The following is a 26,131-nucleotide window of genomic DNA, read 5'->3' as shown; positions in this document are numbered from 1 at the left end:
AACAATTACATTGAATATATAATAACCAAATAAACTACATATACCAAATATAACAGATAAAATATAACTGTACAATATAATAACCACACAATACAATACAATATTGCCTAACATATAACTAATAACATATTGGCAATTGGTGAAGTCCATGTGTAGGACCAGGGCTAGGAAAGTAACCACGTGTCTTTTACCACTGTGCGACACAAAGCGCCGGCTGTGTCATCACGTGTCGTCACATTACCTCCCCCTACTTTCTAGGCCTGTGTCCTAAGTAGCTGAAGCTTGCTGAGCGCAGTGATGTTCTTCTACATCAGACAGTCTGTGCCCCATCATAACAATTACTGGCTGGTTTCTCTAGTGGGTCTGGTGGTTTAATGAATAGCATTGTACAGCTTGTAGGGAGCCCACCAGCGTCCAATGTCCAAAGTCTGTGGTAATTGTCATGAGGCTTGTGTGGGAATTTCTTTCCCCGGTCTGGTGGGTGCGTGGCTCACAGTACATAAATCAATACAGTCTTACCAGGGTCCGGTGGAAACGTGATTAGCAGTCCATAGTTCTTGTATTTCCCCCCGGTGTCCCATCCAAATACATTAATCAAAGTCCCCTTTGTAGACAGCCGCTGGGTTGGGGTAACTGCATGTGCAACAGTGTAATTCAGTAAATCCAATAACTGAGCCTGGGGACTTAATAATTCCCCTACACCCAACTGGGTAACCTCAAATTTCAGATAGTCACAGTTTTCCTCCATAAACAAAATCTGATCTCTGGGGCCCTCACTCTCCCTCCCCAACAATGTATTCCCTGGGAACCCCACTTCCATCACCTCTGGTGCATCAGGACAGTGGCTTCCCTCCCCCAAACATGAATCACGGGTATGGTAATTGTCAGGGCACAATGGGGATTCCTCCATGCCAGAAGTTTCTTCTGTGCTATCCTGGGTAAATGCTTCCTCCAGCCTGGCTGGCTGGGTAACTTGTGGGATCCTACTCTGAGTCTTGTATGCTTTGGCCTGGAGTACAATCTGCTCAGCTTCCTTGTGTGTACCCACCAACTCGACCATGGTTGTACTGGAACATGGATGTAGGTTCACAGGGACAGTGGCATTACCTTCTCCATTCACTGCTACATGTCCTGGCTGAACACCATTGTCCTGGTTAGAGTCAGTCATTTCACCTTGCACACAATGCCAGTCCAAAACACATTCAGGTGCCCTAGGGTAGAGCAACATGTTCCCTTCCAGTTCCTGAGCTGATGCTATTTTCACCATGTCTGATACCTGGATTTTCTCTGAGTCACAGGGAAGATTCTGGCATACAGACTGCAGCTCCTTACCATCAAGTTCACTGAATGGGAACAGACCTCCAGAATCTTCTGGGAGAGATACAATAGCTGGGGATACACTGGGACCTTCCTGAACATCCTTTTCTGATAAAATAACTGGGGCAGCTATGAACATAGCTTCACAATAGGCCTCCCTCAGCCGAATATGCTGATCAGCCTGAAGTGAGACACTGTCTGCACTAGCCATGCTTATAGTTGGGACATTACCACCTACTGCTGCCCTCACAGAGATCTCCTCTTCCACCTCTGCAAATGGGAAGGCATAGTGCATCTTCTTCTGGGGTGTTTGAATGAGAGACCCCACTTCCTTCTCATTTTCAGTAGCCTCCCCCAAACACAACACCGTAAATGGCTCAGTAGCCAGGACTGGTTGGTGCTTACCTGAAGGATTCCTTTGGAGGCTCTGTTGCTCGAGTGGTGGTCGGGTGATAGTAGCGACTTCTTCCTCAATGTCTCGCCATGCTGGTGTATCTAGGGGCCCCCGATCCAATGCCACTTCCTCTGGCTCTGTCCAGGAAGAGAATTTACTCTGCACTTGCCCTTCCGTCTCTGTATATTGTATACTTTGTGTCATTTGGGCCACTGTTTTGATCACTTCCTCCCTGAATTCCTCAAACTCTGGCTCCCCTAGCAGATTCCATGTGGCTGCTTCACTTCTGCAGTGCATGAACGCATTCCCAGGATGACACAACTTGTCCTGTATGCTGGATACTCTCCACCTGCTGATTTCCCACTGAGCTTCATTCCAGTACTCCCAAATGTACTGCATTTGGGTAACTATAAATAACAGATCCGGCTTCCCAGCCTGCCGATATGCTGACAAACTTCCAACCACAAGCTCCACTGCCCTGGTTCCATTACTGGTCTCCTCCGCTGAGGCCTGGACCATATCCTCTTCTTCCTCCTTATCACAAGGGTGCTCAAAGTCCCATTGAGCCAATTTTCCAATTTGGGATTCCTTGGTATCCACTGTATTGATTACAATTTTGTTTCCATGACACAGTCCTTGCAGGACTCCCTTCTTGATGTCTTTGTAATATTGTGCTGCTGCCTCCAATCTGCTGTAATATCTTGCATCCATGCTTGTAACCTGAGTGATCCCTCTGCTTGCCACCAAATGTGAGGATACTGGGTTCCAAATCACTCAGTCATGGTGGTAGATGAAAAACCAACAGTGGTTTATTGAACAGAATGGGTTATAAACAGCTCAGCACACTTCTGTGATCCAATTCTACACGACAATTCCCTCCTGGAACTCCTGACAGAACATTACTTCTTAGCCAGTCTCCTGTCACTCTCTAACCTTCTCTGTCAGATCTCTCTCCCCCAGCAGAGCTCACTCCTCTTGTTATACCCTCCCCTGTCTATTCATCACACAAGCTGGTCAGTCAGGAGTGGAGACGAGGTGTCTGGACTCTTGTACACAATGGAGTGCACAGGATCAGATTACCTGCATCTCCATACAGAACCTGTTTACTACATAACCTACTCATCCTAATCACATCTGAGTGTACAGCTAGGGGACTTACATTACAATGAACTGATTTAACTATTTTACTAACACTCTGGCCTAGACTTATTCAGTTAACAATTACATTGAATATATAATAACCAAATAAACTACATATACCAAATATAACAGATAAAATATAACTGTACAATATAATAACCACACAATACAATACAATATTGCCTAACATATAACTAATAACATATTGGCAATTGGTGAAGTCCATGTGTAGGACCAGGGCTAGGAAAGTAACCACGTGTCTTTTACCACTGTGCGATACAAAGCGCCGGCTGTGTCATCACGTGTCATCACACACATACAGTACAGGCCAATATCTCATCTACAGACATCTTCTGAATGTATTTATATATATAACAAAATACTTGCCTACCTTTAAAAAAGCATTTCAGTGAGATTGTGACAGCAACGCCTAAGTGCGCAGCTCAGACAAGCGCGTGTACACCTCTGCCTGAGAGGCGTGCCATAAAAGTGACCTACTCCCATTGTACCTAGTAATATAGCACTAGTGTTTCCTCCATGGTGGGCCGGAAAGTGGTGACATCACCAGTGGATTGCGCACGCGTAAACACTGCCTCAGGGAGATTGCCAGACTCAGTGAGATCCTTACTATTTTAGGGAGTATCCCTAATATTTAGGGTGAGTCTGCAAGGGTGACCAACTGTATATGTGCGGGAGCAGTCACTAAACATGTCTGTATATGCCGTATTTCACTCATATGCACTCAGAGCTCAGTCATTGGCTCCTACAATACACTGTACTGTACACTCATTGTAGGTATGACAGTACGTACAGCCAGCATTCACTCTGCTATTCTCCCTGCATTATATACTTTGTTATAAAGCATGTCGCTACAGCTTTTTTTTTTGTTACAGTCCCTGGCAGGAACACCACAGCACCAGCCAACACATGGGCACCATAGTACCATGCAACACATGGGCATCACTGTACCAGTCAACACATGGGCACCACAGCACTAGTCAGCAGATGGGAACCATAGTACTAACCAACACATTGGCACCAAAGTAGCAGCCAACACATGGGCACTATCACACTTGACAGCACATGGGCACCACAGTACCATCCAACACATGGGCACCACAGCACTAGTCAGCACATTGGCACCACAGTACCAGCCAACACATGGGCATCATGGCACTTGTCAGCACATGGGCACCAGAGTACCAGCTAACACACGGGCACAATTGCACTTGTCAGAACATGGGCACCACAGCCCTAGTCAACACATGGGCACCACAGTACCATTTAACACATGGGCACCACAGCACTAGTCAGCACATTGGCACCACAGTACCAGCCAACACATGGGCATCATGGCACTTGTCAGCACATGGGCACCAGAGTACCAGCTAACACACGGGCACCATTGCACTTGTCAGAACATGGGCACCACAGCCCTGGTCAACACATGGGCACCACAGTACCATCCAACACATGGGCACCACTGTAACACAAAGATCCCTTACACCTTATGATCTGCTGTTATTCTATTTCAGGTCACATGGTACCCGGCGGGCGCTGAGCAATACCAGTCAGTACAAAGTAAATGCCTATAGGTGACTGCTAACACCTCAAATATAAAACATTAAAGCAAAAAGGGGGGAAAGGCAACACTGGTTTACTTAGTGGAAAAAGGCTTGTATGAAAAGGGGTTTTATTGTACGTCAAGTGATTATTATTATTAATAATAATAATAATTATTATTATTATTATTTTATTTATATAGCGCTTTTTCTCCAATAGGACTCAAGGCGCTTAACAGATACATAGCATAATATAGTACAGAAAATCATGAAGTACAGAACAGATTTTCATAAAATACAGAAGCATGTAAATACTACAGGGACAATTATGGGAATGCTTGAGTAAACAGGAAAGTCTTGAGTCTACTTTTGAAGGATTCTATATTTGGGGCCTCTCGCACTGTGCGGGGAAGTGAGTTCCATAGAGTCGGAGCTGCATGACTAAAAGCTCGACCTCCAGATGAATTACGGGAGATTCTAGGTACTGCTAAAAGTCCTTCATCTACAGATCGCAGTAATCAAGTAGGGCAGTATGGGGTCTGTAGCTGCTTCAGGTACCTTGGGCCCTGGTCATGTAATGCTTTGAAACTCAGTATACCAATCTTGAAGATGATTCGCCATCTTACAGGCAGCCAGTGAAGGGATCTATGTGGCTAGAACAGGGTTATGTGGCTAGAACTGGGCTGGTCGGTTAACAGCCTGGCAGCTGTATTTTGCACCAGCTGTAAGCGGTGCAATTCTTTTGCTGGGAGACCAAGGTAGAGGGCATTACAGTAGTCTAATCGAGATGATACAAATGCATGGATGACTTTTGGCAGATCATCTGAGGGAATTCAGTGCTTGATTCTGGCTATGTTCCTCAGGTGGAAGAATGAGGATTTGATTGTGGCTGATATCTGATGTTTAAGTGTCAAGCCACCATCCAGGACAGCGCCAAGATTCTGCACATGATCAGTGGTTTGTAATTCTGAATCCCCGAGTGTAAGTCCAGTTGGTTGGCTATGCTGCAGTCTTGTCCTTTGATGTTGCGGTCCTATCATAAGGACCTCTGTTTTATCCGGGTTCAGTCGCAGCCAACTAGCACTCATCCACTTCTGAAGTTCAGCTAAACAGCCAATTAGGGTTGCTATTGGGTTATCAGTGCCCGGAGCAAAGGACAAGTACGGTTGTGTATCATCTGCATAGCAGTGGTAGACTAGCCCATGGCACCTGATTATTTCACCCAATGGGAGCATGTATACTGCAAAAAGCATGGGGAATAGTATAGAACCTTGTGGGACACCACATGGCAATGGCACTGGTGGTGATGAGAATAATCCAGACGATACTCTCTGTGACCTGCCTGTGAGAAATTATTTGAACCAGCTTAGGACTGTGCCATCCAGTTCACAAAAATGTATCAGTCGCTCAATCAGAAGCCCATTAGTAAAATATATTTTAAAACTCACCTATACCTCCAGCACAAGCTTCTGTACAGCAGGTAAACTAGCGCTGCTTTCCCCTTTTTTTGTTTTGCTGCATTAATAATATAAACACCTTGCTGATTTTACATTTCCAGTGTGATATTTTGTGAGAATGATAACAAGTGCAGGCTTTACCCTTGTCTGTCATTGTGTATCTCTCCCCCTCCTGCTCCTGTCCTTTTATATTTGACTATGACTTTGCCTGTCTTTAACAAAGTTTCCCTTGTCTGTTTACTTAACTGTCCATTGTGTTGCTTCACATGCACATCAGTGTCATCCCGATGTTAATACTAGATTAATACTAGATTCACCAAACAACCTAGGATCCAATATTTTATTCACGGTGGTAGGAACGATATCTGTGAAGCATTTAATGTTCCAAGGTTTTCGCCATTTGTCATTCCTTAATTTGTCATACTGTATACTGATACAACATAGGACATTTATCTAATTAATTTCCTTTACGTTTAACTGGTTTTATTGATGTCCAAAGCAAGTGAGAGAGGCATAACATACATCAAACAGGAGATTCAGAGGAGCAGTGTGTGTGATATGGAATCACATCTACCATCCCGTCTCGTATACTTATTAATGTGTAGTATATATATATATATATATATATAGGTGTGTGTGTGTGGTCTATCTATCTATCTATCTATGTGTGTATGTATATATATATATACATATATGTGTGTGTGTGTGTGTGTGTGTGTGTGTGTGTATATATATATATACATACTGTATTTACCCACATAGCCAGAAGTTGTGTGCTGTCATTGTTCTTCCTAGTTCTATTTGGGGGGAGTGTCTGCCACACTACAGGACTACCGGCATCATCAACATACCTGCTGTAAGAGGATTATTGCTAAAAGTCATTTGGCTATTATTCCATTAAGTGGAGAGATAGTTAAATGTCACTGCATTGTGAAGTTCAGAAGATTGCTTTTTATGGTCAGAAAGTGGCCTTTTATGGTTCCTACATAATAAGCTTTCAATTAAATTTAAATTAAACTACAAAATAATTATATTGTTTTCCTACAATCGAATTATTTCCTCACTACGTAGCATTATTGAACAAGCTAATGGCATATAGAGTCAGGTATCTTGCCGCTTAAAATGGAAAGCAATAGACAAGATGTAGCGTTACATTAATTGCCAAATATTTTCCTTCACTTCAGTGTAACTGTGTTCATGCTACTCTTGTACTGTCTGTCCTGCAGCGGTTACATATGTTGTATGCTCCTGCAGGGTAATCAGTGTAGTGTGCCAGTCTCCGAGGTTGCTGTATGACTGAGATAGGAATCCTGCAGTGACGTAAATGGCTCAGGAGGCACTGGCTAGTACCAGAGCCAGATTTATACACAATATGAGAGCTCAAGGGTTTATGTATACACAGGTGCAGCAATATATACATATGGGCATTATTCACAGGTGCAGCAGTATATACATGTGGGCATTAAACACAGGTGCAGCAGTATATACATGTGGCATTATACACAGGTGCAGCAGTATATACATGTGGGCATTATACATAGGTGCAGCAGTATATACATGTGTGCATTATACACAGGTGCGGCAGTATATACATGTGGGCATTATACACAGGTGCAGCAGTATATACATGTGGGCATTATTTACAGGTGCAGCAGTATATACATGTGGGCATTATACACAGTTGCAGCAGTTTATACATGTGGTCATTATACACAGATGCAGCAGTATATACATGTGGGCATTATACACAGGTGCAGCAGTATATACATGTAGGCAATATACAGGTGCAGCAGTATATACATGTGGGCATTATACACAGGTGCAGCAGTATATACATGTGGGCATTATACACAGGTGCATAAAAACAAGAACAGCGCTTCTAAAGAATCGTGTATAATTTATTTAATTACACATAAAACATATATAAAAACTAAACTCACAATACCGGACAGTATTTACTTAAACTCCACATATCTGTCTGTATGAGAAGATTATACACTTGCATAGACACACACAAACAGTTAAATCATCAATTTAACAGCTTTTCATTGGACAAATTAATCCAGCTCAATTAGTGCAATAGTCCTGATATTAGTAGAGCTCATATAGTTGTTAGAGTTATTGCATACAGCATACAGCAAATGTTGAACAAATGATTAGTCCAGCTGTATTAGTATATTAATTGATTAGGCAGTTATAGTGCATTTGCTTTGCAGAGTTAATAGCAGTACTGCACAGCGTAGCACAAGCGGCTTTTATATCTCCTGATTAGCCAGTCTCTTAGATAGACATCCAAAGACTCCTCCCGGCTCCTGGTGCTTTTAAATCTTTTGCGGTGCCATATCTGGAGTGTCCAATTTTCAGGCTGCAGCTGCTGGTATATAGTAGGTGTGCCATATGGAATTAGCCGGTACCGGACTAGAGTGACGGATTACGCATTTCTCCGCCTACAGCTCATCAGCAGCTTCCTCAGAGATGATAAAAGATATACACAGGTTTGACCAGAGATATGCGGAATAGATAGGACGGGGAGGCACTGACTCTCCTGTCATAGACTTTGTACTCCAGAGTTTTGACTATAAAAAAAGCTTAGAATAATACAAAGAAGATATTTTTAATACAGGTTGAGTATCCCTTATCCAAAATGCTTGGGACCAGAGGTATTTTGGATATAGGATTTTTCCGTAGTTTGGAATAATTGCATACCATAATGAGATATCATGGTGATGGGACTTAAATCTAAGCACAAAATGCATTTATGTTACATATACACCTTATACACACAGCCTGAAGGTAATTTTAGCCAATATTATTTATAACTTTGTGCATTAAACAAAGTGTGTCTACATTCACACAATTCATTTATGTTTCATATACACCTTATACACACAGCCTGAAGGTCATTTAATACAATATTTTTAATAACTTTGGGTATTAAACAAAGTTTGTGTACATTGAGCCATCAAAAAACAAAGGTTTCACTATCTCACTCTCACTCAAAAAAGTCCGTATTTCTGAATATTCCGTATTTCGATATATTTGGATATGGGATACTCAACCTGTATCTAATTTGTAATTTTCATATCATTTTTATAGTCAATACTGTGGAGTATACTGGAGTATGCCTCACCTGCCTCACCTCACCGCACGTAACTGAGTCATGTAATGTATGTACAGTATGCGCAAGCCTACAACATGACTCCATTTGATTGTTCAGCAATATAAAGTGGGAATGCCATGCCTACTCTATGTTTGCATAACAGAGAAAATTAAATCTAAGACACTCCCTATTACCCTACCCCTATGTTAATAACTCTCAGATAATAACTCTCAGATACTCCTGTAGGCTAATTGCTTGTTCCACTTTCATATTTTTAATAAGTACATATCTCTCTGTAGATAAATAGGTAGTATGAATCTATGCCCTGGTAATGCCTATTTATCTGGAGATATGTACTTGTAATGCCTATTTACCTATAGGGAGATATGTTCTTGTACTGCCTATTTATCTGTGCTTGTACTCCCTATTTATCTGTAGGGAGATATGTGATTGTACTGCCCATAAATCTATAGAGAGATATGTGCTTGTACTGCCTATTTATCTATAGGGAAATATGTGCTTGTACTGCCTATTTATCTATAGTGAGATATGTGCTTGTACTACCTATTTATCTATAGGGAAATATGTGCTTGTACTGTCTATTTATCTATAGGGAAATATGTGCTTGTACTGCCTATTTATCTATAGGGAAATATGTGCTTGTACTGCCTATTTATCTATAGGGAGATATGTGCTTGTACTGCCTATTTATCTATAGGGAAATATGTGCTTGTACTGCCTATTTATCTATAGGGAGATATGTGCTTGTACTGCAGGAGATATGTGCTTGTACTGTCTATTTATCTATAGGGAGATATGTGCATGTGTTGCCTATTTATGTAGATATGTGCTTGTACTGCCTATTTATCTATAGTGAGATATGTGCTTGTACTGTCTATTTATCTATAGTTAGATATGTGCATGCACTGCCTATTTATCTATAGTGAGATATGTGCTTGTACTGCCTATTTATCTATAGTGAGATATGTGCTTGCACTGCCTATTTATCTATAGTGAGATATGTGCTTGTACTGTCTATTTATCTATAGTGAGATATGTGCATGCACTGCCTATTTATCTATAGTGAGATATGTGCTTGTACTGCCTATTTATCTATAGTGAGATATGTGCTTGCACTGCCTATTTATCTATATGGAGATTTACAGGTGTATTAATAAATATGTGTGTCCTGCTGTAGATAAGTGGATACCTTCAACTAATAGTACCAAGATATATAATTATGGTATGTGGAATATTACACTAGATCAAAGAGCAACAATTTATTTTTCAGTATTATTATATATTTATTATTTATTATGAGAACCCTGATGTTGGCTGATCAAATTATCTTTCTCTACAGTGTGGTAATAAATCAACAGTTAAACTAAATGAAAGTACAGGTTGAGTATCCCTTATCCAAAATGCTTGGGACCAGAGGTATTTTGGATATGGGATTTTTCCGTATTTTGGAATAATTGCATACCATAATGAGATATCAGGTGATGGGACCTAAATCTAAGCACAGAATGCATATATGTTTCATATACACCTTATACACACAGCCTGAAGGTAATTTTAGCCAATATTTTTTATAACTTTGTGCATTAAACAAAGTGTGTGTACATTCACACAATTCATTTATGTTTCATATACACCTTATACACACAGCCTGAAGGACATTTAATACAATATTTTTAATAACTTTGTGTATTAAACAAAGTTTGTGTACATTGAACCATCAGAAAACAAAGGTTTCACTATCTCAATCTCACTCAAAAAAGTCCGTATTTCGGAATATTCCGTATTTCGGAATATTTGGATATGGGATACTCAACCTGTAATGGCTAACAGGTACATTGTTATCCACATACAGTATCAGCCTCTGTCCTTATTACGATTTTGGACACCAAAATTCCAGTGATTGACTGCAGGATCACTGAGTTAGATAATCACTGTGTGTGACCTAAAGTTGAAATGCTACAGTAACTGTGATTTCACAGCCACATTTATAGTCAAAAGGAGAATATTCAACTTTTGTCAACCATCAAGGGTCATAACATGCATAGAAGATATTATTATTATTATTAGCAGTAGCACATGACCTAATATCTCATGAAACAGTGTGCACACTGTAATTCTAGTTCATTTGCAAGATTACTTTAAACAGCAGCACCTATAATTAGCCCTGAGTATTAGGGAGGTACAGTATGTAATGTAAGCTCCAAGTTTTGCAGGTGCAGGTGGTGTCCAGCAATTAGAATTAGTGTGACAAGGAAACACTATTAAGTAGATATCTTTTAACTACAGTGTTAGGGATAGTTCTAAGAATTGTCAGTTATACTAATGGTTCTCACAGTAGGGCAGATGTACTAAGCCTTGAAAAGTGATCAAGTGGGCTGTGGAGAGCGATAAAGTACCAACCAGCTTCTAACTGTCATCTTTCAAACCCAGCCTGTACCATGGCAGTTAGGAACTTATTAGCTGCTCCTTTATCACTCTCCACTTTATCACTTTTCAAGGCTTAGTACATCTGGCCCAATATCAGTTGTTATTTTATTACCTGAGTCATTATAAATAGTTTGTTCCCCTCTGTCACTTGCAACATAAAATGTAAAAAAAAATCTGAATGTTTATTTTCTTGTAACATAATACAACGTAGCTACAGGAGCGCTCAGTAGTGATCTCATTGTAAGGTTCCGGGAATTACTGATAATGTGTCTGTGGCGTTGGTTTTCCACAGGCGCTAGGTATGCAAAATAGCATATAGCAAATCCTGCAGAGTATTGGATACCTAGTGGTACATTGTACCAAAAATGCATTCATCTAACATTCTAAGCCCACCTTCCAATGGTCTAATCCAGTGGTTCTCAAACTAGGTCCTCGGGACCCCACACAGTGCATGTTTTGCAGGTAACCCAGCAGCTGCACAGGTGTATTAATTAATCACTGACACATTTTAAAAGGTCCACAGGTGGAGTGAATTATGTCACTTGTGATTCTGTGAGGAGACCTGCAAAACATGCACTGTGTGGGGTCCTGAGGACCGAGTATGAGAACCTGTGGTCTAATCTACAGTAAGAGATCTTACATACAGCATTCAAGTAAATAACAGAAGACACTAATGCCCATTTCGCTGATTGTGCTTTTTCAAGGATGGGGATTTTGAAAACTCAATCAATCTCCTATATAATAGCCCAGATCTGTGACTCTGTACCTATGTGTATAACGCTGGGAGTGGCTAGGAGCTCTCATTGGGTTAGCAGCAGGTCTATCACACCCAGTCCACAGCCGATTGTGCGAGAAACGCCCTCCCACACAGGTTACATCCAATGGGAGGCTCTGTCCTTTGGCTGCTGTGTGTTACCAGGGCAGGATTAACAATGTGGCTGATAGAGCTGCAGTTCCAGGTCCACACCCCAAAATAGGCCCACTGCATGTGCAGCAACATACCCTCCAACAATTTACATGTAAAAATCGGTACAAATTCGAAAAGGGGCATGGCCACGGGTAAAGTGACATGGCCATGCCCCTTTTGTTATACTTTCAATGGAAGTTTGGAGCCAAAAATCGGTACTGACCATTAAAAAAAGGTACTGTACCTGACAAAAAGGTAAGGTTGGACGGTATGCCACTGCATCTGCAGCAAGTCTCTGCGCTGCAGATAGGGGGAAAAAATCCTTATACTGCAGCGTCCTATGTCCTGCTGCCAGTCCGCCTGCCCCCTCCGGCATCAACAATCCCCACTTCCTAGCCGCGGCGCAGGTAGAACAAAAGCTGCTGCGGCCACCGGCATAGATGTGTATGAAAGCGGCGCAGCGGAAGGCTTTCATAGCCCTCCCTGCGCTGCATACTCTCTGAGCTCCGGAGCCTCCTCTGCATGTGATGTCACAGAAGTGCTTCCCCACCACAGCCGTGCCCAGATCCCCAGAGGTGCTGACTCTGCAACACAGCACCTGGGCTGCCGGCCTGGAAGGCCCGAGATGGCTAATGTAATGGATAGAGTGGGTGATAGAGAGGGTAATGTCTGTTCGCTGAATCAATGTAAAAGGTGACAGTGCTGTGCAGTGCAGTGGGTGTGCAGTGTCGCTGACACTGCACAGCATTCACCTTTTACATTGATTCAGCCAGTCAGTCAGTTCTGCCACCCAGTCACTATTGTTAGCACCGGTGTCCCAACACGCCGCATTACAGTTAAGTAGATGCACTAAATAAACTAATGCTCCCAGCAGCCCTTAGCACTGAAGCATTCCAGCACTAAGGGCTGCTGGGAGCTGTAGTTTATTGGATGCATCTTCTTCCCTGTAATGTGGCATGTTGGGAAACCGGCGCTAATAATAGTGGCTGGCTGCTTGGCTGCTGTGCAAGTATCCGGGAGAGCCACTGCCAAAGGGAGGACAACAGTTTAGCTGCTTCCATGAGGAGAAGCATTACCCGCCCCTCCCTCACTCGCAGTACGTCAGGGCCTCATCCGCGGCACCCCCACACCCCCCTTCAACACCCACGGTGGCTCCAAACCCCCTCCTCCCCCCGCAAGCACCACTGTACCCGCCCCTCTCCCACCTGCGGCACCCCTGCACCATTCCTCCGCCACCCACTGTGGCACCGGACCCCCTCACTCACCTGCGGCACCACCACATCAACCCCACCTGCGGCACCCCCACAAACCATCCCTACCCCACAGAAAGATTCTGTAATTGTAATCTGGATGGGATGCCATCATACCCAGTAAACTGCCCCCAGCACTCTGATTGGTGGACAGTTTCAGCTATTGATCTGTCAGTGTGTAGAACCTCCTGGCAATCTGATTGGTGAATGACCAGCACCAGTCACCAATATGCATACTTGTTGTTGTCTAATAGGCATGATAGATCCTATCTACCATATGTTTCTGCTCCCTGGTCCTGCCTGCCCATGCCTGGGAAAACATTTATGAACTTGAGGATAACATACAAATTCTGCCCTGGTCAAATTTTATCCCATGGTCCCAGAACAAGGAGGCAGCAATGATCACCACTGTAACTGCTATACACATATAGATCAATAGCCAACACGTACCTCCCTATAGATAAATAAGCAGAAACACAAATAAATAATTACTATGACAGTGCCAAAACACATTTGCATCATTGTAAATCTGTCTTTACATTTGGAAACATATGTGTACATTTTTGCAGAAATTCCCCATTTTCTGGTTCAGACCAGTCACAAACTGGCCTGTTGTAATGCATTGTGTGAATATCCAGTTGGGATGGTTGGATAATTCTATTATCAGCAATATATGAACAACACAAGCATAAAGGGCCAGATCTAACTTGATATTCTTTACAGACACATACAGTATATTGTACTATACTATATTTATGTGCAACAACTATAAACACCTTTTTATTTCTTTTTTTTCCATTTGTTTTTAATTTGTGTTTTTCAATGGAACATTCATTCCATCTGGGTACTGCTCATACAGTTATCACATACTTAAAGCTTTAAGTAATCCTTTGATTTAAAAAATAAACAACATATTAAAAAGTTTTTTTTAAAAAGTTATAATTTTTTTTAGACTTTTTTATTTAAATATCAGATAGTACATACATCAAGGGAAAATAATACCAGAGATTAGTGGATAGAAATGTGTTGCAATAATTCACTGAAGCATCATATAAGAAGGTTATAAATGTAACTACTGTATGTCAGATAAACGATTAGTGCAACATATCCCAATTTTATTATTTTTTAAATGCCTGTTCTCACCAGATCATAGCATTATTGTAACAGAGTGACATGCATAGAGTTTGTATTGTACCCATCTATAGCATATACTGTGCAATTTATTGGGAACATAATAGAAGAAAATAATATATTTATAGCAAATTATAAAAAATAATAAAAAAAATAAAAAAAACAGAAGCTAGGAAACGTGACTGGCCATTGAAAACACTGGAAGCGCACAGTATATTTGTATATTTCTGTATCATTTCCTATGGGGCGAATGTTCCCTGTACTCTGGTTGGGAGCCTGAACATGTAAGCGAAGATTTTACAGCCTCACTAAGAAAAAACTTTAACAATGTATTTAAGAAGATTGGCTTGAGACACATGTCACCATGCATTTGACTAATTAAGAGTGACTCATTAGTCCTCAGCTAACTTGGTAGGAAGAGACACTTAATGGGTCAATGGTCTCTTAAGTGTTTATTAAAAGAACATGAGGATGTAGTTATAGATAAGCAGATGGTAATCTGTTGTTTGTTCTGGAATTACAGTTGTTAGAGGCGGAGCCCTGGAAGGAACCTACAGATTGAAGCAGTTCCACATTCACTGGGGATCATGTGATGGCCATGGTTCCGAGCACACTGTGAATGGAGGCAACTACGATGCAGAGGTAGGCAGGTGGTGTCACTTCTCATTGCTTTAGATGATTCATTCTGATCATATATTCACGCTGCAGTATCATTATTGTAATAAGGACAGCACAAGGGATCTACGTCCTAGCTTTAATGCCTGATACAGTTCATATACATTAGGGGGACATTTACTAAGCAGTGATAAGAGCGGAGAAGTGAGACAGTGGACAAGTGCCCATGGCAGCCAATCAGCACTGAAGTAACATCTATAACTTGCATACTATAAAATTATACAGAGCTGCTGATTGGTTGATGGGGAAACTTCTCCACTGGCTCACTTCTCCGCTCTTATCACTGCTAAGTAAATGTCCCTCTTAGTCTTTTGTGAACAGAATTATCAAGGTCAGGGACTGGCATGCAGTCATTATGTTGACATACAGAATTTTTGACACCAGAATATCAACATGGTCTGAATCTAAACATTTACATCTTGACATTGTGAATGTCGGCAGGTACCATGTCAACATTCCATTTTAATCATAGGCTGCAGTCAGGGTTAGGCTGTGATCAGGGCTAAAGCTAAAGTCAGCTGAAAATTATATGTCGACTGTTGACATTCTGGCAATGCCGCGGTTATTCCAGTGTTGACATTGGGAATGTCAACATTTAACATGTCGGCATAACGTCCATATCAATGTTCTGAATGTCAATATTATGTACCACACCCCTACACAGTCACTGACGTCACAAAGTCCATCCCAATGGATATCCACGCCAAGATCACACACAGACGGGGAACACACTATTTAAATCTGACACAGGTGCCTGAGCTATATGCACATACTTTAGTATAAATAACAGACAAGTTTTATCTTTTTTACATAGAGATGTTAATTCTGCAGTGCTACCACAATGTGGATAGAGGAATTAGGGAAGGGATAGAAGAGGGAGTAAGTTTGGCAGAATCCCAAAACCCACATGACGGGAATAACGTTATCTCATTACAGCAGTATGAAAAGAGATTGCGCCAAGTATGAAATTTTGTTTTTTTTACTGAGAACTATAACTTTAATTAACATAATCACCCCAAGGTTACAAGTAAATTTATCAAGAACGTGACAGAACAAACTGTGATGTGGGTGACAAAATGAAGAAGTGTACAGCGAACCAGTTTAAAGGGTATAATTATTAACGCATGGTTTGTCAAAGCTGCTGATCTTTGGCAGTTCAGACTAATAGTTTTAAAAGGGCAACAGAAATCAATGTTAAGCAAGTCTGATTGAGTCCTGTTAATTGGCAGCTTTAACAAAATGTACCCTTAAATGTCACATAAACGCCCCCTACAATATAGGATGCCACCTTCTGGTATATTTACTAACCTGTGACAACTGCTGATGTTTCGTGGCTTCGACCAATTTATTTAAAATGGCAAAAGAAATAAATGCTCAACCAGATTGGTTCAGCATTTGTTTATGTTCCCGCTTTAAAAATGCATCGGTCAGAGCCGCTGCTCATCATCTGTGCCTGTGAGAAGCTTGGGTTAGTAAATATACCCCATGACCTCACCTCACAGATGGCGCTAAACTAAATCATTTTGCTGAGTGGAAATGGCTTTATGCACCTCCATATAGTAAGAACACCCCTTAATATGGCTCTCCTCCATCCCTTAATATATAATTCCTAGAATCGTATTCACAATATCAACTCTTGTATTTGCATTGCTCTTCAAAACAAGCCGCACCGGTTTGGTTACTTTGCCCTCACTTTGCCAGACTCTTGTCATCGACAAGCAATTGCTCTCTCCAAACACTGCCATCATGCCCTGCAAACACATAAATCCAGTTGCAGACTAAGGGGAGTATTCAATTAGTGCTGTTTTTCGGCCAGTCGGAAAAACAGCACTGTACGTCCATTTTTAGGTTCAATTTACATTCGACCTATTCAATACCTGTGCCGTTTTTTTTCCACTGGTCGAAAAGTCCGGCACTGGCGAATACCACGTGTATTGCCAAATTCGCCCGTGATATGCTTCTTTTGGTGAATTCGCAGGCATTTTAGCCCGTTTTTGGTGCAATTTTTGCCCATGCCGATTCAAAAAACAAAAGTGAAATGACATGGATGAAAATGGATTAAAAAATGGGTGAAAATGCCTGCAATTGAATACCCTGTGTTGAATTAGTGTCGTTTTTTTTTGTCCAGTCGAAAAAACGGCACTTAATTGAATACCCCCCTAAGGTGCACACCACTATCTGTAGGGTTCTGTACTGCCCTTCACTTGTTTTGTGCCCCTTAGCTGGAACCTGGAGTATTCTGCTTAAATAAACAAAGGTACCACTAATGAAACGCCCTAATGTCTGTAAAATTAGTTTAACCTGTGTTATATTTCTGCTTTCCCGGCAGCTCCATCTGGTGCACTGGAACACACAATACGGCAGTTTTGCTGAAGCTGTGAAACACTACAATGGGCTTGCGGTAATTGGCGTTTTTCTAAAGGTAAGATAATGAATTTGCTGATTTAGGATTTCTGTCTTGGTTGTATTGTAACGACAGCATCTGCCTCTAATAAGTTACAGTGAAGAAAGATAGCTAAAATATTTACTGCAGCTAGAGTATCTAGCACATAGATTCCAGCATCTATTACAAGGCTTCTGTGCTGGATTACACTCTGTAATGTGGAAGGGAATTGTCATCTTGTATTTTAAAACTGTTGAAAATGTATCATCTATGCAAAGGATACATGTAATATAATCAGACAATATTTGATTTTTTTTATTTAATTTTCAAAAATAGTAATTGTCATCCCTGATATTAAACTACTGTCATAAATGATTACAGGCAGTGGTGTACGGAAACTGCTAAATATTATTATGCCGCAAGCGTGATATTTTGGAAAATGTAAGGAATGTGTTTTGTATTTAATGGTTACAGTGGTAATCTATGTATCATGCATTGCATGCGGACTGGTTCTGTGATATGTAAATAAAGTGGCTGAACAAGCCTGAAGTTGTAGAGATATCGATCCTGTTGTAGAACGAAGCATTAAGGTTACGTTATAGTTTACAATACAATTATGGCATTTTGAAGTATATACAGTACACAAAACTGCATTCGTATTTGCATGATTATATACCCAGGTATAGTTAAAAAAAGAAATTAATTTGTTCAACCGTTTTAACTGTCAACATATTTATTTAAATCCCATCAACCAATAAGATTTATGCAACGGTCTTTCTATTATTTCTCAATAAGTACATTTGATTTAGATGGCTGATATCACTGAATATGCAGATATGTAATAGTCTTCTCATTATGCTGACTTGGGACCCTGGGGGTCATTCCGACCCGTTCGCACGCAGCGGTTCTTCGCTGCGGTGCGAACGAGTCGGAAATGTGCATGCGCGTCGTTGCCTGGTGATGATCGTCGCCGGGCAACGACGCCGCCAGAGAGAAATGTGATCGCAGTGGCGATCGCAAGAAGACGGACAGGCGGGAGGCGTTCCGGGGCGTATACTCACTGTTTTCCAGGCGTGGTGAGTCCAACGCAGGCGTGTCAGGGCGTTTGGAGGGCGGATGTCTTACGTCAGGACCGAGACCTTCATCGCTGGATCCGTCGCACTGGGTGAGTAACTGCAGCCCTGGTCTTGTTCTACTTGAAACTTTTTTAGCATAGCAGGGCTGCACAAGCATTCGCAGCCCTGATATGCTAAAATACACTCCCCCATAGGCGGCGTCAGGTTGATCGCACGAGCAGCAAAAAATTGCTACGTGTGATCAACTCGAAATAACCCCCTTTATTCAGTAAGTATTGCAAATTCTGCTTTTTAGAAGAATTTGCAATCCTTGACTCGCATGCTGGGAGCCGCCCATAGCAGGGCAAGGCCCCACCCACTGCGATCATGTTGAAATTGTGGTGCAATCGCAATTTCAGAGTGATTGCAGAAATTATCGAAGCCTCCTTCTGGCGCAGCATCGCTGCTACAGCAGGAGGTCCGCCTCCATCTTTTTGATCAGCACACTGAGCACAGATATTTGCAGCACACTGAGCACAGATATGGAGCTTTTCAGGCGGAGAACGTAGCCACGTCCTCTCCTTTCAATCTACAATGCACGAGTGAAAATGGCAGCGACGCGCAGTTCTTTATATGGAATACGAATCTCACGAGAATCCGACAGCGGGATGATGACGTTCGGCCTCGTTCGGGTTAACCGAGCAAGGCGGGAAGATCAAAGGCTGCCTCGGACTCGTGTAAAATAGGTGAAGTTCGGGGGGATTCGGATCTTGATGAACCAAACCCGCTCATCTCTAATGATAATGTGCTACAATCTCCAAAAACACACAGGTAAGTATGTCTGCAGGTGGTCAATGTATGTGACTATGGCCCTCATTCCGAGTTGTTCGCTCGCAAGCTGCTTTTAGCAGCATTGCACACGCTAAGCCGCCGCCTACTGGGAGTGAATCTTAGCTTAGCAGAATTGCGAACGAAAGATTCTCAAAATTGCGAATAGAAATTTCTTAGCAGTTTCTGAGTAGCTCGACACTTACTCTGCCACTGCGATCAGTTCAGTCAGTTTCGTTCCTGGTTTGACGTCACAAACACACCCAGCGTTCGCCCAGACACTCCCCCGTTTCTCCAGCCACTCCCGCGTTTTTCCCAGAAACGGCAGCGTTTTTTCACACACCCATAAAACGGTCAGTTTCCGCCCAGAAACACCCACTTCCTGTCAATCACACTCCGATCACCAGAACGAAGAAAAAACCTTTAATGCCGTGAGTTAAATACCAAACTTCTTAGCAAATTTACTTGACGCAGCCGCAGTGCGAACATTGCGCATGCGCAGTTAGCGGAAAATCGCACCAATGCGAAGAAAAATAACGAGCGAACAACTCGGAATGTGGGCCCATGTCTGATATTGATGCTTCTATGAGGTTGGGTTTGATACGCTGGCAGTCGGGATACTTACCTTTCCCCAGTAAGTTTGTCAAATACTAAATGATCTGCTTATCAAACAGAGTCATTGGAAGCCTTAGACTTAGCTTTATTGTTCGTAGCATAATGTACTGTATATTTCTCAACATCTCTTGCATGTCTGTTTTCTTGTTTTGGTATTGTAGGTGGGTAAAGCCAACCATGCGCTGCAGCCAGTGATTGATGCCTTAGCATTAATTCCAACAAAGGTACAACTTCTGGGGGGGTGTTTGTTTTGTGTTTTATATTTGAGGAATTGATAACCTGACCCTCCACCGGCAGATCCACAAGTAGCTGTGTGTGAGATCCTCACAGGTTCTGACAATGTCACCCCTAATAGGGATCGTTATAGGCAGCACCTCCACATTTGCTCAGCCCTCTTATATGTAACTCATCCGATAATTACTAATGACTTCTACTATGTGATTTTGATGGTAAATATAGAAATATTGTTACTTGTAATTTCAGGGGAAAGAGGCTCCTTTCCTTAACTATGATCCTTCAGGTCTGCTCCCAAGTTCTTTGGATTTCTGGAACTATCAGGGATCTCTGACCACTCCACCACTCCTGGAGTGTATCGTCTGGCACGTTCTTAAAGAGCCAATTAGTGTGAGCAAGGATCAGGCAAGTCCAACATTTACATTTATTTGGCATTGTGCAAAAACGTATTGTTATACATAAACTGCATCTATAAGAATAAGTTTGCCGACAATCATGAATCTTCCTCAAACTACATTTTATTCATACTTTCATTTATGTACTCATTCCATTGCAGAACTTCTGTGCTGGTAAAAACAATCATTGGCTTTCTATGTGTATACCATTCACATGAAAAACAGATATACCTCAAGCTGCTAAATAACATGTTGGTTCATATAAACCAGGGGTAGGCAACCTAAGGCACTCCAGCTGCTGTGGAACTACATATACCATCATGCCCTGGCTCAGCCATCATGCCCTGGCTCAGCTTGCTGTTATGCTAAGTTTAAACTGGGGCAGAGCATGCTGGGATGTGATGTGTCATAACAGGGCTTTACAGCACCCACTGATGTCATGCCAAGGGGGCAGGGCCACCAGCATCGGGAAGAACTGCAGCACCACAGAAGCATCCTCAGGATGCATCAGGGGGAATGCACAGGGTCAGTTGCATCAGTGGCATACGTTGGGATGAGGCAGAGTCTTTCCTGTCATACTAACATTTATACTAGAGTTTTGACTATATAAAGTATATGAAAAATACAAAGAATCTATTATAAATATCGACTTTGCATTATTCTAATCATTTATATAGTCAAAACTCTGGAGTAAAAAGTCTATGGCCGGTAATCAAATCTCACCAAATTTCCAGCAGTATTTACTGCTACACCTGTGTATAATACCCACATGTACTCTTTGGCTCATAAATTGTGTGTAAATCTGGGTCTGGTACTAGCCAGCATCTTCTCACCCATTTACTTCACCACATGTTCCTGAGTTGCATGCCTGAATCATCCAAATGGAGCTCCGGTGGCGGTGCAGCAGTGACACTAGCCAGATGCAGAGACCGTGGGGCAGCAGTGGTGCCGCCCACAGAGCACTACTGTGCTCTGTGCAATGACACCACTCTCACACCCCTAGTTACAGCTCTGGCAGGTGAAGTGCCACAGGTTGTCTGCTCCTGACATAGAGCATTATGCTGTATGACTTACAGTACACTCATCATATATAGTAAGTAAGTAAAGGGATATTTACTAGAGAGTGTAGTCAGGGGTGAAGGAATAGCACAGGAGGTGTGTGCACCATACCACGCTCAGATATATAATGTATATATATATATATATATATATATATATATAATGCATTTATGTCTTAGAAGGAATGCTCCCCAGGCCATAGTCGTTAGTATGACTCCAAGGCTTTCTAATCTCTCTCATACGTGGGAGTTTGGACATAGCTGGATTACTAGGTCATTTCTAATGTCTTCTCTCACTGTAAAACGGCTCAGTCACATGCCTAAATTGCTTCATCATTAAGCAGAAATGATTGCGGGGTGTAGACCTTTTAAAAATTAATGTAGTGCTTGTGACACAAAAACTAGCGCAGCTTCTGATTTGTTATTGAATCAGGTAAAACTGCTACACAACTACTACACAACAAGTACGACTTTCGTCCGTTTTTTTATCATGCAAAGCGATTAAAGCAGGCAGCAAAAATCTTCTGTGAAGGAGACTGTAGTACCACACTTGGAAGTCTCCCATATTACTCACATACTATACTACTTATTTATCGTGTGTGTCAGTGAGTGAGTTCCGTATATATACAGTAGCTACAGTATTGCGCAGATGAAGAATGGAGTTTATGAACAATTTATCAATACAGTCCCACTGAGATTTTGCCTGGTGGGGATCAGAAAATCCTCTGCGGCTTTGCTGTTCCCCCACTGTTCCACAGCATCAAAAAGCAAAGATTTTCATTGTTTGATCAGTTGAGCCAATTCATAACCAAATTTCAAGATTAGAGATCCCGCAGAAGAAATCTGTAATATCTATTTTGTTGAATTGGATGAAGCCGTAATGACCCAATGCTCTGGAGAACAGGGGTTATCCCTGTTTTATAAGTTCATCCTTAATGCATACTTGCCTACTCACTACTCTATTTTTGGGGTAGTCCCCTGCACCTACAGAAGAGTGGGCAATCCTCCCGCATCCTGCCCACTTCCTAGTGAAGTGGGCAGAATGGGGAGTTTAATACATGGAATCCATGGACATCGGAAAGTGGGCAGGGCCTAGTGATGCATTTCTATGGAAATGTGTAATTTTAGCTGCACGCCTATCCAAATTAGGACCAAAAGTGGTATTTTGCATGAAGGGCAGGGCCTGTGATGTGGCTATCATGGCCCCACCCACTTGCATCTCCTCTCAGTCATCTAGAGTAGGCAAGTATACAGTAACTCCCAATTGTTCCGATTCTGGTGGGACAGTCATTAGGTTAGTTCTCTGTCCTGCTGTCACGATAGGGACTGGATTACATAGTAACATAGTAACATAGTATTTGAGGTTGAATAGAGGCAAATTGCCCATCGTGTTCAACCTGTTTTAAGTTGTGATGATTCTACATACTTGCTGAATAATGTTTTATGACTAGTTAGCTACTATAACTCATGTTACCCCCGGATTAACCACGTTGATATTTTAAGTATTATAACCTTGGATAGCTCTTTCATTCAGAAATGTATCCATTCCTTTTTTAAATCCAATTACAGAGTCCGCCATTACCCCCTTCCCTGGCAGGGAATTCCACATCCTGATTGCCCTAACAGTGAAGAACCCTTTCCTCCGTTGCGTTTGGAACTTTCTCTCCTCCAGTCGCAGCGAGTGCACACTGTGTTCTTTTAATAAATAATTCCTCTGATAACTCTTTGTGATGTCCCTTTACATATTTGAAGATATTAATAATATCTCCTCTTAGGCACCTCTTTTCTAGTGTATACATATTCAGCCTAGTAAGTCTTTCCTTATAGTCCAGTCCTTTGAGGCCTTTAATCAATTTAGTAGCTCGCCTTTGAACACTTTCGAGTTCACTGATGTCTTTTTTATACAATGGTGCCCAAAACTGAACACGATATTCCAGGTGCGGACGTACCAACGCCTTATACAGCGGCATGATTACTTCCGAGTACCTTGTCTCAATTCCCCTTTTTATGCACGCTAGCACCTTACTTGCCTTCTTTACTGCATTTTGACATTGTGTATGGTTATTAAGCCTATTATCAATGAATACCCCCAAATCTTTTTCCAACTCTGTTTTCCATAGGCGCTCCCCATTTAATATGTAGGATGCAAGTTTGTTTTTAGTCCCAAAATGCATAACCTTGCATTTGTCTGTATTGAACCTCATTTTCCATTTAGACGCTCAGAGTTCAAGTTTAGATAGATCATTCTGTAAGGACTCCACATCCAATTCTGAATTAATTACTTTACACAGTTTAGTATCACCTGCAAAGATTGACACTGCGCTTTCCAGGCCTATTTCTAGGTCGTTGATAAATATGTTGAACAGTAGTGGTCCGAGTACGGACCCTTGTGGTATTCCGCTGACTACTGGGGACCAGGTTGAGGACTTCCCGTTGACCACTACTCGCTGTACCCTGCTATCCAACCTGCTGATTATCCTTGTGCAAATAGTTTTTCCTAGGCCAAACTCCTTTAATTTGATCATCAGTCTCCTGTGAGGAATTGTATCGAAGGCTTTTGCAAAATCTAGGAAGACCACATCCACTGCTTTTCCTTGAACAAGATTATTGCTCACTTCCTCGTAGAAGCTAATTAAGTTAGTTTGACATGACCTGTCCCTCACAAACCCATGCTGGTTCTTGCTAATAATCCTAGCGGACTGTAGATACTCCTGTATGCCGTCCCTTAGAATTCCTTCCAATATTTTCTCCACTATAGATGGTAAACTAACTGGTCTGCAGTTTCCTAGAAGATTTTTGGATCCCTTTTTAAATAATGGCACTACCTCAGCTATACGCCAATCCTTCGGTACCATGCCTGATCTAATTGAACTATTGAAAATCAAGTATAGGGGTCATGCTAGTTGTGAACTAAGCTCCATAAGAACCCTCGAGTGAAGTCCATCAGGACCAGGTGATTAATTAATCTTATTGTTCCACTCTGGCTGGGAGTTGGGCGGTATGATCCATTCCCGCTGTTCTGTTGCGCAGAACAGCAGTTAATGCGTACTGCACGCATCTTCAAGTGAGGTAAAGGTGACTGCGAAAGTCAAGAAGGGACAAAGGGGCAACCTAGGGCTTTTCACACTAGGAACGCACACTGAAGCATGACCTTACCTCCTCAGTAACGCACACACCCCCTTAATGTCATGGCACACTCTGCTTGTCCTGCCAATATTTTGAGAGGTACATAGTAATACTACAATCATGCTGTTTTAAAAATATTATTTTTATGAATAAACTTTAATTTGTGTTTTTATTTTTAGTTGTCAAAGTTCCGAGGCCTTTACTTCAATGATGAACATGAAAGTCCCTGCCACATGGTGAACAACTTTCGTCCACCGCAGCCATTGAAGGGGCGTGTCATTAGAGCCTCATTCCATTAGGATCTGAATCACCCATATGTGCCGTGATCAAGCTTGGAATCCACACCCTATTGTTTAATTATCTATTGCTGTGTGCACAGTGGAAGCTTTTACCCCCGTCTATGCTGAATCTCTAATTCCCTCGCGAGTATTAGGATCTGATTAATGAAATGTGAAAGTCAGCTGTTGTAGACAAATCATTAATAAATGTGAGTTGTTGCTTACAGGACATAGCCACTACTGATCTCTCTTCCATAAATAATGCTGCATCCATATAAAGAGAACTGGGGACTATTTCCCCTATTTTATTTTCTAGAATTATGTCTTAAAGAATAAACTTGAAGTCCATGCACTGCTATGTGTTACATAATGGGAACTGGTGTGTGTTGTAATTGTTCCAGAGATTAAAGAAATATTGATTTTAATAGAAATGTAAATCTTATATATATATATATATATATAAAAACAGAATATATATATTAATATATATGAAAAAGTCTTACTGGTGCTTATTTTTGCTAAGTTTGAAAACAGAATATAAAGAAATAGGAAATTATAATTGTATTTTGGATACCTTAATAAAAATCACAATTGCAAAGTCATGTTAATATAATTTTATATAAATTACTGTTTGACATGTAATAAACATTGCTATAATTCTGCTGATTCTGTGCGTCTGGCTTGAAATATTATTCCTATAAACCAATAGAACACTGCCCCCTGTGGCTGCAAAGGAATTTTGGGATTCTGTATGTTTGATTGGTGGATGGGATGCCGG

The 26,131-nt window shown here is 41.5% G+C and overlaps 1 protein-coding gene across 2 annotated transcripts in view; it reads left to right on the top strand.

The window, feature by feature from the left end:
• LOC134928374 (carbonic anhydrase 2-like) overlaps positions 1-25,898 on the top strand; it is a 31,497-nt gene extending 5,599 nt beyond the window's left edge. The window contains exons 4-8 of one of the 2 annotated variants that reach the window (XM_063924049.1): positions 15,230-15,348; positions 17,711-17,782; positions 20,424-20,486; positions 20,746-20,901; positions 25,255-25,898. In XM_063924049.1, coding sequence (XP_063780119.1) covers positions 15,230-15,348; positions 17,711-17,782; positions 20,424-20,486; positions 20,746-20,901; positions 25,255-25,374 — 530 coding nt within the window. In that variant the 3' untranslated portion in view covers positions 25,375-25,898. Of the gene's footprint in view, positions 1-15,229; positions 15,349-17,710; positions 17,804-20,423; positions 20,487-20,745; positions 20,902-25,254 lie in introns of both variants that reach the window. The other variant, XM_063924048.1, reaches the window with a different exon arrangement.
• The last annotated feature ends 233 nt before the right edge of the window (positions 25,899-26,131 follow it).

This window comes from Pseudophryne corroboree, chromosome 5, assembly GCF_028390025.1.
Source record: "Pseudophryne corroboree isolate aPseCor3 chromosome 5, aPseCor3.hap2, whole genome shotgun sequence".
In the NCBI taxonomy this organism is placed as follows: Eukaryota; Metazoa; Chordata; class Amphibia; order Anura; family Myobatrachidae; genus Pseudophryne; species Pseudophryne corroboree.
Note: the sequence above shows the minus strand (reverse complement) of the source record. Positions and strands in the feature narration are given on the sequence as shown.